At 70.0% G+C, this 15,873-nt stretch overlaps 1 protein-coding gene across 1 annotated transcript; it reads right to left on the bottom strand.

The window, feature by feature from the left end:
• Positions 1–497: 497 nt before the first annotated feature.
• LOC128901784 (ephrin type-B receptor 4-like) lies at positions 498–14,354 on the bottom strand. Its single transcript, XM_054183935.1, is given in 22 exon segments — positions 498–1,445; positions 2,131–2,296; positions 2,646–2,791; positions 2,793–2,840; positions 3,463–3,612; positions 4,348–4,567; positions 5,086–5,099; positions 5,101–5,205; positions 5,207–5,331; positions 5,843–5,956; positions 6,211–6,260; positions 6,667–6,766; positions 7,230–7,395; positions 7,879–7,938; positions 7,940–8,010; positions 8,863–9,192; positions 9,762–9,917; positions 10,840–11,626; positions 11,628–12,368; positions 12,370–12,438; positions 13,519–13,589; positions 13,873–14,354. Coding segments are annotated over 22 exon segments (4,122 nt in total). The 5' UTR covers positions 13,925–14,354; the 3' UTR covers positions 498–1,064.
• Positions 14,355–15,873: the final 1,519 nt, after the last annotated feature.

The following is a 15,873-nucleotide window of genomic DNA, read 5'->3' as shown; positions in this document are numbered from 1 at the left end:
GGGACACCTGGGACCGTGGTGGCCTTGGGGACAACGGGGACCATGAGGACACGTGGGACCGTGGTGGCCTTGGGGACCATGGTGACACCCAGGATCATGGTGGCCCTTGGTGACACCTGGGACTGTGGGAACACCTGGGATCATGGTGGTCTTGGGGACCTTGGGGACAGCTGGGGTTGTGGTGGCCCTCGGGGACAACGGGGACAGCTGGGACCATGGGGACACCTGGGACCATGGTGGCCTTGGGGACACCTGGGGTTGCGGTGGCCCTTGGGGACAACGGGGACAGCTGGGACCATGGGGACACCTGGGACCATGGTGGCCTTGGGGACACCTGGGGTTGCCAGTGGCCCTTGGGGGACAACGGGGACAGCTGGGACCGTGGTGGCCTTGGGGACCTTGGGGACAGCTGGGGTTGTGGTGGCCCTTGGGGACAACGGGGACAGCTGGGACCGCGATGGCCTTGGGGGACGCCCAGGATCACGGTCGGCCCTTGGTGATGCTGGGGACCGTGGGTGGCCTTGGGGACGCCGGGGACATCGAGGACGCCCCGGGCTGGCCCCGCCCCCCTCATTTGCATACGGCGGGCGGGGCGCGGGGGAGCCGCCGTCGCCAGCGTTTTATTGGCTGCGACTTCGGCCATAAATAACAGAATTTGGGGAAAACCTGCCCCGAAGGAGCACAATAAAACCCCCGGGAGGGCCCCGCCCGCCGAGACCACGCCCACTTGTGGCCCCGCCCACCCAGACCACGCCCATCTGGGCCACGCCCACCCGAGCGTCACCCCTGGGCGTGGCTTCCCTGACCCCGCCCACTCCGGATCAACAGAAGGGGCGGGGCCAAGGAGCTGCGACATCATCAGGGCCCTTATGACATCACCGGGGAGGGGCCAATGAGGTTGCGAGTAGTGACATCACAGGCGCACCGGGGGCGTGACATCACACGCCAGGCCCCGCCCACCACCCCGTGACATCACCAACCTGGAGTCCCCGGGCAGCAAGCGACGACGTCGGCGGCGCCGGTGATGTCACAGTGACATCATGGGGCAAAGTCACGCTTTGGTATCACAGGGCAGGGCGCAGGGTGGCCATCTTGTGGCGGCCATCTTGGTTTGGCGGCCATCTTGGTGCAGCCATCTTGGTTTGTCGGCCATCTTGGGGCGGCCATCTTGGCTTGGCGGCCATCTTGGGCGGCCATCTCGACTCGACGTCCATCTCGGGGTGTCCATCTTGGCTTGGCGGCCATCTTGGTGACTCACCCAGGGCCCAGCCCCTCTGAGCGGGTCCGTGGCGCCCTGGCGGCCATCTTGGCAGGGCCGGGGCCAGGGCGGGGGGGGGTGGGCTCAGAAGTGGGGGTCTCCCTTGGGGGGGCTCTGCAGGCTCTGGGCGCTGTCGAGGATCCGCTGCTGGTGGCCGGCCAGCGTCACCCCCATGCGCAGCAGGTCCCTGCGGGGGACAACGGGGTCACCGCCGTGGCCCCACGTCCCCCGTGTGTCCCTCTGCCCCCCTCATGTCCCCCGCGTCCCCCAAGGTCCCACGTCCCCCCACATTCCACATCCCTCCATCTCCCCAGATGTCCCCTGTCCCCATGTCCCCTCATTTCCCCGTGTCCCCCCATGTCCCCTGATGACCCCCCTGTGTCCCCATGTCCCCAACACCCCCCTGTGTCCCCCATCCCCCATGTCCCCCATATGCCCCTCGTTCCCCTGTGTCCCCATGTCCCCACATGTACCCTCATGTCCCCCCACGTCCCCGTATCCCCCCCAATGTCCCTGTGTCCCCCCATGTCCTCACATGTCCCCACGTCCCCCCTGGCCCCCCATGTCCCTGTATCCCCCCCCACGTTCCTTTGTCCCCCCCCTTGTCCCCGTGTCCCCCTGTATCCCCGTCTCCCCCCATGTCCCTGTATCTCCCCTACGCCTCCATGTCCCCTCCGTCCCCGTGTCCCCCTATTTCATCATGTCCCCATATCCCCCTATGCCCCCATGCCCCCCCCATCCCGGCATCACCGTGTGCCCCCCCATGTCCCTCCATGTCCCCCCTGTCCCCCTAACGCCCCCTTGTCCCCCTGTGTCTCCACATGTCCCCAGGTGCCCCCGCGCCCCCGTGTCCCCCCGTGTCCCCCCCGTACTCGCTGCGCAGCCGCGGCAGCAGCTCCAGGCTGGTGACGCCGGCGCTGCTGAAGGTCTCCTCGTATCGGCCCAGCTGGAGGGTGCGCAGCCACTCGCCCACCGAGGCGAAGGGGGGGCCCGGGGGGGCCGGGGGGGCCGGGCTGCGCCAGCCGGGGCGGGGACGGCCTGCGGGGGGACCAGGGACTGGCTCAGCCCCACGGCACCCCATAATGCCCTGCCCCAAGGGGACCCAGGTGTCCAGGAGACCCCCGACCCACGGACCCAGGCACCCTGTGACCCCCCCCCACCCATGGACCCAGGCTTCTGGGACCCCCCACCCAAGGACCCCGGCATCCTGGGACCCCCCACCCATAGACCCAGGCTCCTGGGACCCCCCACCATCCAAGGACCCAGGCACCCTGGGACCCCCCCACCCATAGACCCAGGCTCCTGGGACCCCCCCACCCATAGACCCAGGCATCCTGGGACCCCCCACCCATGAGCCCAGGCGTCCGTGCCCCCCGGCCCCGCGCACCGGTGGGTGTCGGGGGCGGTGACGCGGAGGGTGGCGGGATGGCGGATGAGGCGGTCGAGGGCGCTGACGATGTCGGGGAAGCGGGGCCGGGCGTTGCGGTCGCGCTGCCAGCAGTCCAGCATCAGGCGGTGCAGCGCCGTGGGGCAGCGGGGGGGGCGGCGGCAGCCGGTAATCCTGCTCGATGGCGTTGATCACCTTGGAGGGGGGGGGGACACGGGACATGGGGGTCAGGAGATGCGGGTGGTCCGGGGGGGACGACAACCCAGGCGTCTGGGGCCTCTGACCCCCCCTTCTGGGGACGCAGGCATCCAGGGGACCCCCTGCCCCATGGGGGGACCCAGCAAAGCCCCTGCCCCATAGAGGACCCAGACGTCCGGGCCCCCCCGACCCCGCTCCCGGGGTCCCAGGTTCCCGGAGGGGGGGGGTCCCAGGATTGCCGGTGACCCCCTGACCTACCAGGGACCCCGGCGTGCGGGCGCAGCAGCTGGGGGCTGATTACCCCCAATTAGCCCTAATTACCCCTGATCACCCCCAGCTGCTCCTGAGGAGGCTCCAACTGCCTCTCCCCACACTTGGGGGGCCCAGACACCTGGATCCCAACCCCCCAACCCGGTGGCTCTGCCCCCCACCCCCCCCGTCCACCATGGGACCCAGGAGTCCTGGGGACCCTCCACCCATAGGACCTCCCACCCTGAGGGGGACCCAGGTGTCCGGGTGCCCCCCTTGCCCCCATCCCACCCCTGGGGACCCCGGCATCCGGGTGCGCCCCCCCCCCCCCTCCTTCCCCGCCCCCCCCCGGGACCCCGGGGCGACTCACGTCCTGGTTGGACATGTCCCAGTAGGGTCGCTCCCCGAAGGACATCACCTCCCACATGACGATGCCGTAGCTCCAGGCGTCGCTGGCCGAAGTGAACTTGCGGAAGGCGATGGCCTCCGGCGCCGTCCACCGGATGGGGATCTTCCCCCCCTGCCACCGGGTGCCGGCGGGTGACCCAGGCAGATGGGCGACCCCCCCCCCACAGGAACCCCCCTCCCCAGGGACCCCAACCCTGGGGGGACCCCAAATCCTCCAGGGCGCCCAACCCTACTGAGAGCCTGGAGAACCTCGGTCCTGGTGGGACCCCCGACCCTATTGAGACCCCAGCCCTGGTGGGACCCAGGTGTGTCTGAGGCCCCAAACCCCGGAGGGACCCCAGCCCTGGAGAGATCTGGGCATCTGGAGAAACCCCGACCCTGGTGGGACCCCAACTCTGGAGAGACCCTAACTTTGGTGGGACCCCAACGCTTGAGGCACTCCAACCCCTGAGAAACCTCAACCCCCTGCGAGACCCCCAACCCGGGTGAGATCCCAATTCCAGAGGGACTCCAACTCTGGAAATACCTCAACCCTGGAGACACCCCAACCCTGGTGGGACCCCAGCCCCTGAGAGACTTCAACCCTTGAGAGACTCCAACCCTGGTGAGAGCCCAATTCTAGAGAGACCCCAACCCTGGTGGGACCCCATTCCTGATGGGACCCCAACTTTGGTGAGACTCCAACCCTGGAGAGACCCCAGCCCCTGAGAGACTTCAAACCCTTGAGAGACCCCAACCCTGGTGAGACCCCAATTCTGAAGACACCCCAACCCTGGTGAGACCCCATCCCCGCAGAGGGCCCAGGCGTCCGGCCAGCCCCCGCCCCCCGGGGGGGTGCCCTCCTCACCAGGGAGCTGGTGTAGGTGGGGTCGGCCGAGCTCTCCTCCTCCAGGGCGCGGGACAGCCCGAAGTCGGAGACCTTGCAGACCAGCTGGGCGTCCACCAGGATGTTGCGGGCGGCCAGGTCGCGGTGGACGAAGCCGGTCTCGGCCAGGTACCGCATGCCGGCCGCGATGCCCCGCAGCATGGCCACCAGCTGCAGCGGGCCCAGCGTCCCCCACCCGGCCCTGCGGGGACATGGTCACCCTCATGGTGGTGACCTCGGACACGCTGCTGGTGGCCCCCGTCTGCTGTGTCACCGTGTGTCCCCCATACCCCACGTGTCCCCCATGTCACCCATGTTCCAAGTGTCCCCCACCACGTCGTCCATGTGCCCCATATCCCAAGCGTCCCCCACCATCTCCCCGTGTCCCCCATGTCTCATGTGTCCCCCACGTCCTCCGATGTCCCTCATATCTCCCATGTCACCCATATCCCAAGGTCGTCCCCCCACGTCCCCCTGTATCCCAAGCGTCCCCAATGTCCCCACTTCCCCCGTGTCCCAGACGTCCCGTGCCCCCATATCCCCCCCCCACCTCTTGTGTGTCCCCCATGTCCCCTGTGACCCCATATCCCATGTCCCCCCATGTCCCCTACATCCCCCCCATGTCCTCGGTGTCCCCCGTGTCTCCCCATGTTCCCACATCCCCCGCAATGTCCCCGTGTCCCCCCGCGTCCCCCCCTGTCCCCGTGTCCCCGTACCCGCAGGAAGGCGTCGAGGGGCGCCGTTCTCCATGAACTCGGTGAGGATCATGGCGGGGGCGCTGGCCGTCACCACCCCGCGCAGCCGCACCACGTTGGGGTGGGCGAACTGCCCCATGCGGGCCGGCCTCCCCCAGGAAATCCCGGCGCTGCCGCTCCCCCGCGCCCCCCTTCAGCGTCTTCACCGCCACCGGCGACTCGGGGCGCCCCGGCAGCGCCAGCCGGCCCCGGCACACCTCCCCGAACTCCCCTGGGAACAGGGGGGACACGGGGACATTGGGGACATTGTGGGACAGGGACAGCCCCCCAGAGCCCCCCCCCCCACCTCCCTGAACTCCCCTGGGGACACGGGGACATTGGGACACTGGGGACATCGTGGGACAGGGAGAGCCCCCCAGAGCCCCCCCCCCACCTCCCTGAACTCCCCCTGGGGACACGGGGACATTGGGGACATTGGGGACATCGTGGGACAGGGAGAGACCCCAGAGCCCCCCCCCCCACCTCCCTGAACTCCCCTGGGGACACGGGGACATTGGGGACATTGGGGACATCGTGGACAGGGAGAGACCCCAGAGCCCCCCCCCACCTCCCCGAACTCCCCTGGGGACAGAAGGGGGGGACATTTGGGACATCACTGGGGACATGGATGGGGACAGGGATGGGGACATCATTGGGGACATCACTGGGGACATCAATGGGAAAAAGGGCAGGGCCACCACTGGGGACACGGCTGGGGACACGGCTGGGCCGGGGGCTGTCACCTGCCCCGATGACCTCCTCGATCTTGACGCAGGCGACGTCGATCTCCTGGGCGAAGTCCCTCAGGGCCACCCCGGGGTCCTCGTAGGTCAGGGGGTCGATGTACAGCTTCCCGCCTGCCACCAGCGACACGGGGACAGTGCCACCGTCACCGTCACCGTCACCAACACCCCAGGGGCAGGGGGACACGGGGACAGTGCCACCGTCACCGTCACCAACACCCCAGGGGCAGGGGGACACGGGGACAGTGCCACCGTCACCGTCACCAGGGGGACGTGGGGACACCGGGTGACCCCGTGACACTGTCACCCCGAGGTCAGGGACACTGGGTGACCCTGGGTGACCCTGGGTGACCCCGGGTGACCCTCACCGTGGTGGCCGTGCCGATCCGCGTCCTCCTTGTGCCGGTGGCTGTGGCGCCTGCCGGGGTGGGGGGGAACATGGTGACAGGGGGATTGCGGCCCCCTGAGACCCCCCAGGGTCCCCAAGGACCCCCCGGGACCCCCCCGATGCCCCCAAATACCCCAGGCCCCCCCTGACCCACCCTGAGACCCCAGGGACCCCCCCAGTCCCCCAGGAACCCCCCAGAAACCCCCCCCCAGTCCCCCCCCCCGTCTCACCCTGAGATCCCAGGGACCCCCAGGACGCCCAGAGCCCCCCCAGGGACCTCAGAAACCCCCCCAGGGACGCCCAGGATGCTCCAATTCCCGCCCTGAGCCCCCCCAGGACCCCCAGAGCCCCCCCCAGGGACTCCCTTCCAGACCCCTGCCCCCCCCCCCAGGGACACCCCGGACCCCCCCCGCGCCCCCCCCAGCCCCCCCCTCACCTGAAGCAGAGCAGGGTCCCCGCCAGCAGCGCCAGCACCAGGAGCCCCCCCAGGGCAGCCGCCCCTGCCACCAGCCCCCCGTGCTCCCCCCGCGACCCCTCTGCAGGCACCCGTCAGTGCCGGGGGGCCGGGGAGGCCGGGGGGGCCCCCAGGGTCCCAAAGGGGTCGGGAAGGTCCCAAGGGGGGGTTGTGGGGGTCCCAAAGGGGTCCCAAGGGGTTGGGGGGGTCCCAGGGGAGCTCCCAGGGGGGTTATGGGGGTCCCCCAGGGTCCCAAAGGGATTGGGGGGGGCACAGGGGGGGCTCCCGGGGGTGTTACGGGGGTCCCAAAGGGGTTGGGGGGGTTCCCGGGGGGGTCCCAGGGGATCAGGGGGGTCGGGGGGGGGGGGGGGGAGTTGGGGGGGGGTCTGGGGTGGGTCTTGGGGGGTCCCAGGGGGTTTTGGGGTGGGTTGGGGGGGCGCCGGGGGAGGCTGGGGGGGCATTGGGGGGTGCAGGTGTGTTGGGGGGTCCCGGGGGGGTGGTAAGGAGGGGCTTTGGGGTGGGGGGGGGCTCGGGGGGGAGCTCACCGGCGCCCTGGGTGGTGACGGCGGTCTCGGGGCCGAAGTCCCCGTACCCGGCCTCGGAGCGGGCCCGGACCCGCACCCCGTAGAGGCCCCCCCGGCGCAGCCCCCCCAGCTCCGCCCGCGGCGCCGGCACCTTCAGGAACATGGGGGGGCCCTCGCCGCCCCCCACCTACAGGAGTCAGACGCCCCCCCCCACCCCAGCACCCCCCGATATCCCCTCAGGGACCCCCCAAAACCCCCAGAGCCCCCCCAATAGCACCAGGCCCCCCCAGTACCCTTCAGGGCCCCCCCAGTCCCTCCCAGGGACGCCCAATACCCCCCAGATGCCCCTCAGGGCCCCCCCAATGCCCCCCAGGGACCCCCAGTGCCTCTCAAGTACTCCCCAGTGTCCCTCGGGTCCCCTCCGAGACCCCCAATGCCCCCCAGCTCCCCCCAAATATCACCCAGAAGCCCCCCCCAGCAGCCTCTAGGACCCCTCAATGCCCCTCAGCACCCCCAGATGCCCCCCAGGTCCCCCCCTTGTCCCTTGGGACCCCCCCCCCGATGCCCCGTGAGCTCCCCAATACCCCCAGGACCCCCAAATGTCCTCCTGGAGCCCTTCAGTGACCCCCGGGACCCCCCAGAACCTCCCCCCGATGCCCCCCCCCCTCACCTTCTCGTAGTATTTGACCTCGTAGTCGAGGACGTGACCCCCGGGGGGGGCCGGGGGGGGGGGTCGGCCACGACAGCGTCACCCCCGTGGGGGACCCCCCGATCCGGACCACGTCATACACCGGCAGCGGCACTGGGGGGAGGGGCGGGGGGATCCCAAGGGGCCTCAGGTCAGGTTTTGGGGGTTCCAAGGCAGATTTAGGGGTTCGGGGGGGGTCCCGGGGGGGGGTCCCAGGGTGGGTTTGGAGCCCCAGGGTAGGTTTTGGGGGTCTAAGACCAGGTTTAGGGACCCCAGGTCAGGTTTTGGGGCCCCAGATCAAGTTTTGGGAGTCCCAGGATGTATTTTGGGGTCCTATGACGAGTTTTGGGGTGCCAGGATGGGGTTGGGGGTCCCAGGATGGGGTTGGGGGTCCCACAATGGATTCGGGGGTCCCAGGTGACATTTTGGGGTCCCAGATCAAGTTCTGGGGGTCCCAGCTCAGGTTTTGGGGTCCCAGGGGTGGTCCCAGGATGGATTTTGGGATCCCGGGATGGATTTTTCACATCCCGTTATGGATTTTGGGGTCCCAGGATGGATTTCCGGGGTCCCAGGATGGGTTTGGGAGCCCGAGAGATGGTCCCAGGATGGGTTTTGGGGGTGCCAGGTGAGGTTTTGGGGTCCCAGATCAAGTTTCGGGAGTCCCAGGATGTATTTTGGGGTCCTATGATGAGTTTTGGTGTCCCAGGATGGGTTTGGGGGTCCCACAATGGGTTTGGGGGTCCCAGGTGATGTTTTTGGGTCCCGGATCAAGTTCTGGGGGTCCCAGCTCAGGTTTTGGGGTCCCAGGATGGGTTTTGGGGTGCCAGGTGAGGTTTTGGGGTCCCAGATCAAGTTCCGGGGGGGGGGGGGTCCCGGGATGGATTTTGGGGGCCCCCCGATGGATTTCGGGGTCCCAGCCGGGTTTGTGGGGGGGTCGCGTGTCCCCCCCCGGCCCCGGCCTCTCACCGTCCTTGGTGGTGGTGACGTTGAGCTCCTGGGCGGGGGCCGGGAGGGGGCTGAGGTGGGAGACGCCGTTGCGGGCGCTGACGCTGAAGCCGTAGGTGACGTAGGGCCGGAGGCCGGTGACGGTGACGCCGGGGACGCGGAGGCCGGTGGCCGCGGGGACGAAGGCCAGGCGGGAGCAGGGGCCGCAGGGCGCCCGCTCGGGGCAGGCCCGGCACCCCACGGCGTAGGTGATGTCGGGGCGTCCCCCCCCGTCCAAGGGGGTGCTCCACTCCAGGCGTACCCCCGAGCCGTTCAGCCGGGCCACCAGGCTACGGGGGGCCGAGGGGGGGGGCTGGGGGGGGGGGGGCAAGATGGGGGGTGAGGGGGGGGGCACCACCCATAGGGGTGGGAGACACACCCCCAAACCCAGGGACACAGGCGTCCCGGCACCCTGCGCGCCACCCCCCCCCCCCCCCCCCCCATGGATCCAGGTGTCTGGGACCCCCCCAGACCCAGAGACCCAGGCACCCTGTGCCCCCCCCCTACAATGGACCCGGGCATCCAGACCCCCCCACAGCCCTCCACCCTCGGACCCAGGCATCCAGGCCCCCTGTGCCCCCACCCCGCCATGGACCCAAGCGTCTGAGACCCCCCCCCCAGACCCACGGATCTGGGAGTTCAGGCCCCCCCATGGCCCCATCTGCCCCCCACCCAAGGAGCCGGGCGTCTGGGACCCCCCCCCCAGACCCAGGGACCCAGGAGTTCGGATCCCCAACAGCCCCCCACCCCCACCTCCAGGCCCCCCCCATGTCCCCCCCCCCATGTCCCTCTCAGACCCTCCTCATGCCCCGCCATGTCTCCCCCCGTGCCCCCCCATGTCCCCAGCCCCCCGTGCCCCCCCCGTGCCCCCCCGTGCTGACCGGAGCAGCGCAGCGCGGGTCCCTCGCCGGGGGCCCGGTAGAAGCCGGGGCGACAGGGACAGGAGGTGGCCCCGGGGGAGGGGGCCTGGCTGAGGGGGGGGCAGGGTTCGCACCGACCCCCCCCCGCCTCCGCCTTGAAGGTTTCGGGAGGGCAGGCTGGGGGGGGGAGGGGGGCGAAGAGGGGTCAGAAGGGACCCAGGCGTCCGAGTGCTCCCCCAGACCCCCAGCGTGCTCCAACTCCCCCCCCAGGGACCCTAAGCCCCCCCCAGATCCCCCAGGGACCCCCCTGGTTGCTTCCAAGCCCCCCAGGACCCCCCCTGAGCCCCCCCCAAATGCTCCAACCCCCCTCCAGAGACTCCAGGGACCCCCAGAGCCCCCCATGACACTCCAACTCCCCCCCAGGGACCCCCAGACTCCCCCAGACTGCTCCAACCCCCCCCTAGAGCCCCCCCGGACCCTCTACAGCCCCCCAGACTGCTCCAAACCACCCCCCAGGGACCCTCAGGACACCCCTGGAGCCCCCCAGGATGCTCCAACTCACCTCCAGATCCCCCCAGGGACCCCCAGAGCCCCCCCGGCTGCTCCAACTGCCCCCCCAGGGCCCTCAGAACCCCCCCAGAGCCCTCCAGGCTGCTCCAACTCCCCCTCAGAGCCTCCCAGGACCCCCCAGAGCCCCCCAGGCTGCTCCAACTCACGCCCAGGACCCCCTGGGGCCCCCCAGGCTGCTCCAGCTTCCCCTCAGAGCCCCCCAGGACCCCCCTGGAGGCCCCCAGGATGCTCCAACTCACCCTGAGGGACCCTCAGGACCCCCCCAGAGTCCCCCCCGGCTGCTCCAACACACCTCCAGAGCCCCCCTGGATGCTCCAACTCATCCCCAGAGCCCCCCAGGACCCCCCCTGGAGCCCCCCAGGCTGCTCCAACTTCCCCTCAGAGTCCCCCAGGACCCCCCCAGAGCCCCCCAGGCTGCTCCAGCTCACGCCCAGAGCTCCCCCAGCTGCTCCGACCCCTCCCCAGGGACCCTCAGGACCGCCCCAAAGCCCCCCCCAGGCCGCTCCAACGCGCCCCCCCCATCACTCACCGCGACACCCCAGCCCCCCATCGGGCTCCCTGCCGGGGCCGCAGACGCAGCCCTGGGCGGGGGGCTCTGCCCACCTCCCGTCCTCCCGGCAATACATGACGGGGGCCCCGGCCCCCGCCGGCACGGCCCCTTCCAGGCACTGTCCGGCCACCGGGGCCACCAGCTCCCGCGGGACGGTGGCCGGGAAGCGGGCCAGGCGCGTGGTGACCTCGGGGCAGCGCTGGAAGTAGAGGCGGACGGAGAGCAGGGCCATGCAGGCCCCCAGGTCCTGGAAAGCCAGATAAAACCCGGCGCGGCTCAGGGGCCCCAAGCGCAGGGTTTTGCGGTTGACGCGGCCGGAGGGCCGGCCCCCCCCGGCGCCCCCCGCCCGGCGCGAGAGGTGCTCGGCCGCCACCGTGTCCACCTTGACGTAGGGGTTCTCCATCCAGGGGGGGGTCAGGGCCGTGGCCGTGTCGGCGTCCGCCTCGTGGTAGAAGACGTTGAAGGTTTCTTTGCAGGGGCGGGGGGGGGGACGGGCTGCGGCGGCGGCGGGAGGGGCCGGCGCTACGGGCATCGCGGTTGCCAGGGCCGTCGCTAAGGGAAATGTGGTTGCCTGGGCCGTTTCCAAGGCCGTTGCCAGGACCATCGCGGTTTCTAGGGTCGTTGCCAAGGCCGTTGCTAAGCGCATCACGGTTGCCAGGGCCGTTGCCAAGGTTGTTGCTAAGAGCATCATGGTTGCCAGGGCCATCGCTATGGGCATCACGGTTGCCAGGGCCGTCGCTAAGGGAAATGTGGTTGCCAGGGCCGTTTCCAAGGCCGTTGCCAGGACCATCGCGGTTTCTAGGGTCGTTGCCAAGGCCGTTGCCACGGACATCCTGGTTTCTATGGCCGTTGGTAGGAGAAATGTGGTTGCCAGGGCTGTTGCTATAGGTATCGTGGTTGCCAGGGCCGTTTGCAAGGCTGTTGCTACAGGCATCGTGGTTGCCAGGGCCGTTGCTATGAGCATCGTGGTTGCCAAGATCGTTGCCAAGACCCTTGCTAAGAGCACCACGGTCGCCGGGGCCGTTGCTATGGGTATCACGGTTGCCAGGACCGTTTCCAAGGCCGTTGCTAAGGGCATCCCGGTTGCCAGGGCTGTTGCTAAGGGCATCCTGGTTGCCAGGGTTGTTGCCAAGGCCGTTTCCAGCAGCATCCCGGTAGCCGGGGCCGTTGCTAAGGGCATCCCGGTTGCCGGGGCCGTTGCTAAGGGCAACCTCACCGCTGGGACCATCCCCCAGAGCACCCCGGTGGGTGGGTCCGTCCCTGGGGATGTCCCTGGGGGTGTCCCCGAGGACGTCTGTGTCCCCGAGGACGTCCCCAGGGGTGTCCATGGGGGTGTCGGTGTCCGCGGGGGTGTCCCCGCGGCGGGCGTGGCGGGCGTGGCGCGGGCGGGGCAGGCTGTCGCAGGCCAGCAGGGTGAAGCGCAGCTCGGCGTAGACGTGGGTGGCCCCCCGGCGCGGCACCCAGCCCGAGCGCAGCCAGCTGTTCTGGGGGGGGGCCGGGGGGGCCCAGCCCCGAGCAGACCTCGAAGGTGCGCACCGAGGCCTGGCGCTCCTCGTCCAGCCCGCTCAGCTCCTCCCACTGCCACCGCGGGGACGGGGGGGACAGCAGGGACGGGGGGACATGGGGGGACAAGGGCACGGGGGGGACATTGGGGATGGGGGGACAGGGGGACATATAGGGATGGGGGGACAGGGGGACATACAGGGGACGGGGGGGACATTAGGGATGGGGGGACAGGGGGACATATAGGGATGGGGGGACAGGGGGACATATAGGGACGGGGGGACATTAGGGATGGGGGGACAGGGGGACATATGGGGGACGGGGGGACATTAGGGATGGGGGGACAGGGGGACATATGGGGGACGGGGGGGACATTAGGGATGGGGGGACAGGGGGACATATGGGGGACAGGGGACATTAGGGATGGGGGGACAGGGGGACATATGGGGGATGGGGGGACATTAGGGATGGGGGGACAGGGGGACATAGGGACAGGAGAATAGGGGGGACACGGGGGACATTAGGGACGGGGGGATATCAGGCATAGGGGGACATGGGGATGGGGGGACGGGGGGACAGGGGGACAGGGGGATGTGAGGGGACACAGGGAAAGGGAACGGGGGGGACACGGGGGGACATTAAGGGATGTGGGACACGGGGGGACATGGGGACAAGGCAGGACACGGGGACATGGTGGGACAGTGATGTGGGGACATGGGGGAAACAAGGGGACATGGGAACAGGAGGGGACATGGGGAACGGGGGGGACATTAGGGGACATGGGGAGAGATTAGGGATGGGAGGGCATGGGGACAGGGGGGACACAGGGGACAGAGGGGACGGGGGGACATGGGGATGGGGGGACAGGGGGGACATCAAGGGACACGGGGATGGGGGGGGACATGGGGGACACAGTGGGACAGGGGGAGAATGGGGAGAGAGGGGGACATTAGGGATTGGGGGACATAGGGGACATTGGGGGGGATTAGGGAGCACACAGATGGGGAACATAGGGGGGGACAGAGAGGTGAGCGACGATGGGGACACCCCGCTCTCCCTGTCCCCGTGTCCCCCACATCCCCCCAGTGTCCCCCCACGTCCCCCCTGTCCCCCCACGCCCCCCCTGTCCCCGTGTCCCCCACCCCGTCCCCTCACCTGCCCCTCCCCCGGGGGGTACACAGTCCATTTGAGGTCACTCGTCTCCAGCCGCGTGTTGAGCAGCGTCTCTGGGGGGGGACACGGGGGGGTGACAAGGGGGGATACTGTGGTGACACCCACCCCCCCAGCCCCAGACACCTGGGTCCCCTCGGGGTGGGAGGGGGGGTCCTGGTCTCCCCGTCCCCAGGGGACCCAGGCGTCCGGGACCCACATCTCGAGGGGACCCAGGCATTCGGGACCCCTTGATCCCCCTCCCCATCCCCAGGGGGACCCAGGAGTTCGGGACCCCCATCCCGAGGGGACCCAGGCGTCGGGGCCCCACACCCCCCTCCCGCAGCCCCCCTCACTCACCCTCCTCGGCGAAGCCCAGCGGGACCCACAGCCAGAGCAGCCACAGCCCCATAGCGGCACCGGTGGGGGGGGGGCCCAGGCGTCCAGGCCCCCTGTCTTGTGCCCCACAGCTGGGGGGACCCGGGCGTCCGGGCTGCCCCCTCCCACCCCCCAGGTCCCCTCCGAGGGGACCCAGGCGTCCGGGTCCCACCCTGGCCCCCCCCCCCCCCACTTTTGGGGGGCTCCTGGAGGGACCCAGGCGTCTGGGAGGGGTGAAGTTTGGGGAAAGTTTGGGCGACTTTGGGCAACTTGAGGCAGCGGGAAAGCGGCCGGCCTGCGGCTGTGGCCCCCTCCCCCCCCCAGGCCCCCTCCCGTTGGCAGGGAGGGACCCAGGCGTCCGGGAGGGACCCAGGCGTCCGGGCCCCCCCAGCAGGAAACTCCTTTGTTGAGCGTTTCCCCGGGTCGGGCGGGGGCAGGATGTGGGATCACGACCCCGGGAGGGGCTGGGGGGGGGAACTGGGAGGGACTGGGGGCACTGGGATGGGCTGGGGGGGGGGGTCTAAGGGGGGACTGGGATGAACTGGAGGCACTGGGATGGGCTGAGGGTGTCGGGGGTGGGGGGGGCACTGGGATGGACCGGTGGGTGCCTAAGGGGGGACTGGGATGAACTGGGGGCATTGGGATGGGATGGGGGGGGGGTGTCCTGAGGGGCGACTGGGATGAACTGGGGGCACTGGGGTGGGCTGGGGGGGGTCTAAGGGGGGACTGGGATGAACTGGGGGCACTGGGGTGGGTTCTGAGTGGGGGACAGGGAGGTACTGGGGGCACAGAGATGGGCTGAGGGCGTCGCAGGGGGGGACACTGGGATGGACTGGTGGGTGCCTAAGGGGGGACTGGGAGAGACTGGGATGGACTGGGGGGGTCGTCCTGAGGGGGGACTGGGGGCACTTGGATGGGCTGGGGGAGGTTCTAAGGGGGGGACTGGGAGGGACTGGGGGAACTCAGATGGGAGGGGGGGGGGCGAGGGGGGCATTGGAATGGACTGAGGGGTTCTAAGGGGGGACTGGGAGGGACTGGGGGGATCCTGAGGGGGCACTGGGATGAACTGGGGGGCTCTGGGGGGGCACTGGGATGAACTGGGGGCACTGGGATGGACTAGGGGGGTCCTAATGGGGCACTGGAACAGACTGGGGAGGGGGGGCTGGGGCGGGCTGGAGGAACTGGGAGGGTCTGGGAGGGCACTGGGATGAACTGGGGGCACTGGGATGGGCTGGGAGGGGACGCTAAGGGGGAACTGGGATGGACCGGGGGAGGGTCCTGAGAGAGACTGGAGCCACTGTGGGGACTCTAGGGGGTAACTGGGATGGACTAGGGGGGTCTGGGGGGGCACTGGGATTGACTGGGGGGGCACTGGGATGGACTGGGGGCACTGGGATGGACTGAGGGGGCCAGGGGGGGCACTGGGATGGACTGGGGGGACTGGGATGGACTGAGGGGGCCTGGGGGGGCACTGGGATGGACTGGGATGGACTGAGGGGGCCTGAGGGGGCACTGGGATGGACTGGGGGGGCTGGGATGGACTGAGGGGGCGTGGGGGGGTACTGGGATGGACTGGGGGGACTGGGATGGACTGAGGGGGCCTGAGGGGGCACTGGGATGGACTGGGGGGGCTGGGATGGACTGAGGGGGCGTGGGGGGGCACTGGGATGGACTGGGGGGACTGGGATGGACTGAGGGGGCCTGAGGGGGCACTGGGATGGACTGGGGGGACTGGGATGGACTGAGGGGGCCTGGGGGGGTACTGGGATGGACTGGGGGGACTGGGATGGACTGAGGGGGCCTGGGGGGGTACTGGGATGGACTGAGGGGGCCTGGGGGGGCATTGGGATTGACTGGAGGGGGCCTGAGGTGGGACTGGGATGGACTGGAGGCACTGAGACAGACTGGGGGGGTCCTAAGGGGGGCTGGGGGCACTGGGATGGATCTGGGGGGGTCCTAAGGGAGGACCGGGACGGAGTGGAG

Source organism: Rissa tridactyla, chromosome 28 (assembly GCF_028500815.1).
Source record: "Rissa tridactyla isolate bRisTri1 chromosome 28, bRisTri1.patW.cur.20221130, whole genome shotgun sequence".
In the NCBI taxonomy this organism is placed as follows: Eukaryota; Metazoa; Chordata; class Aves; order Charadriiformes; family Laridae; genus Rissa; species Rissa tridactyla.
The sequence above is the reverse complement of the archived record's forward strand: the minus strand, read 5'-3'. Positions and strand labels throughout refer to the sequence as shown.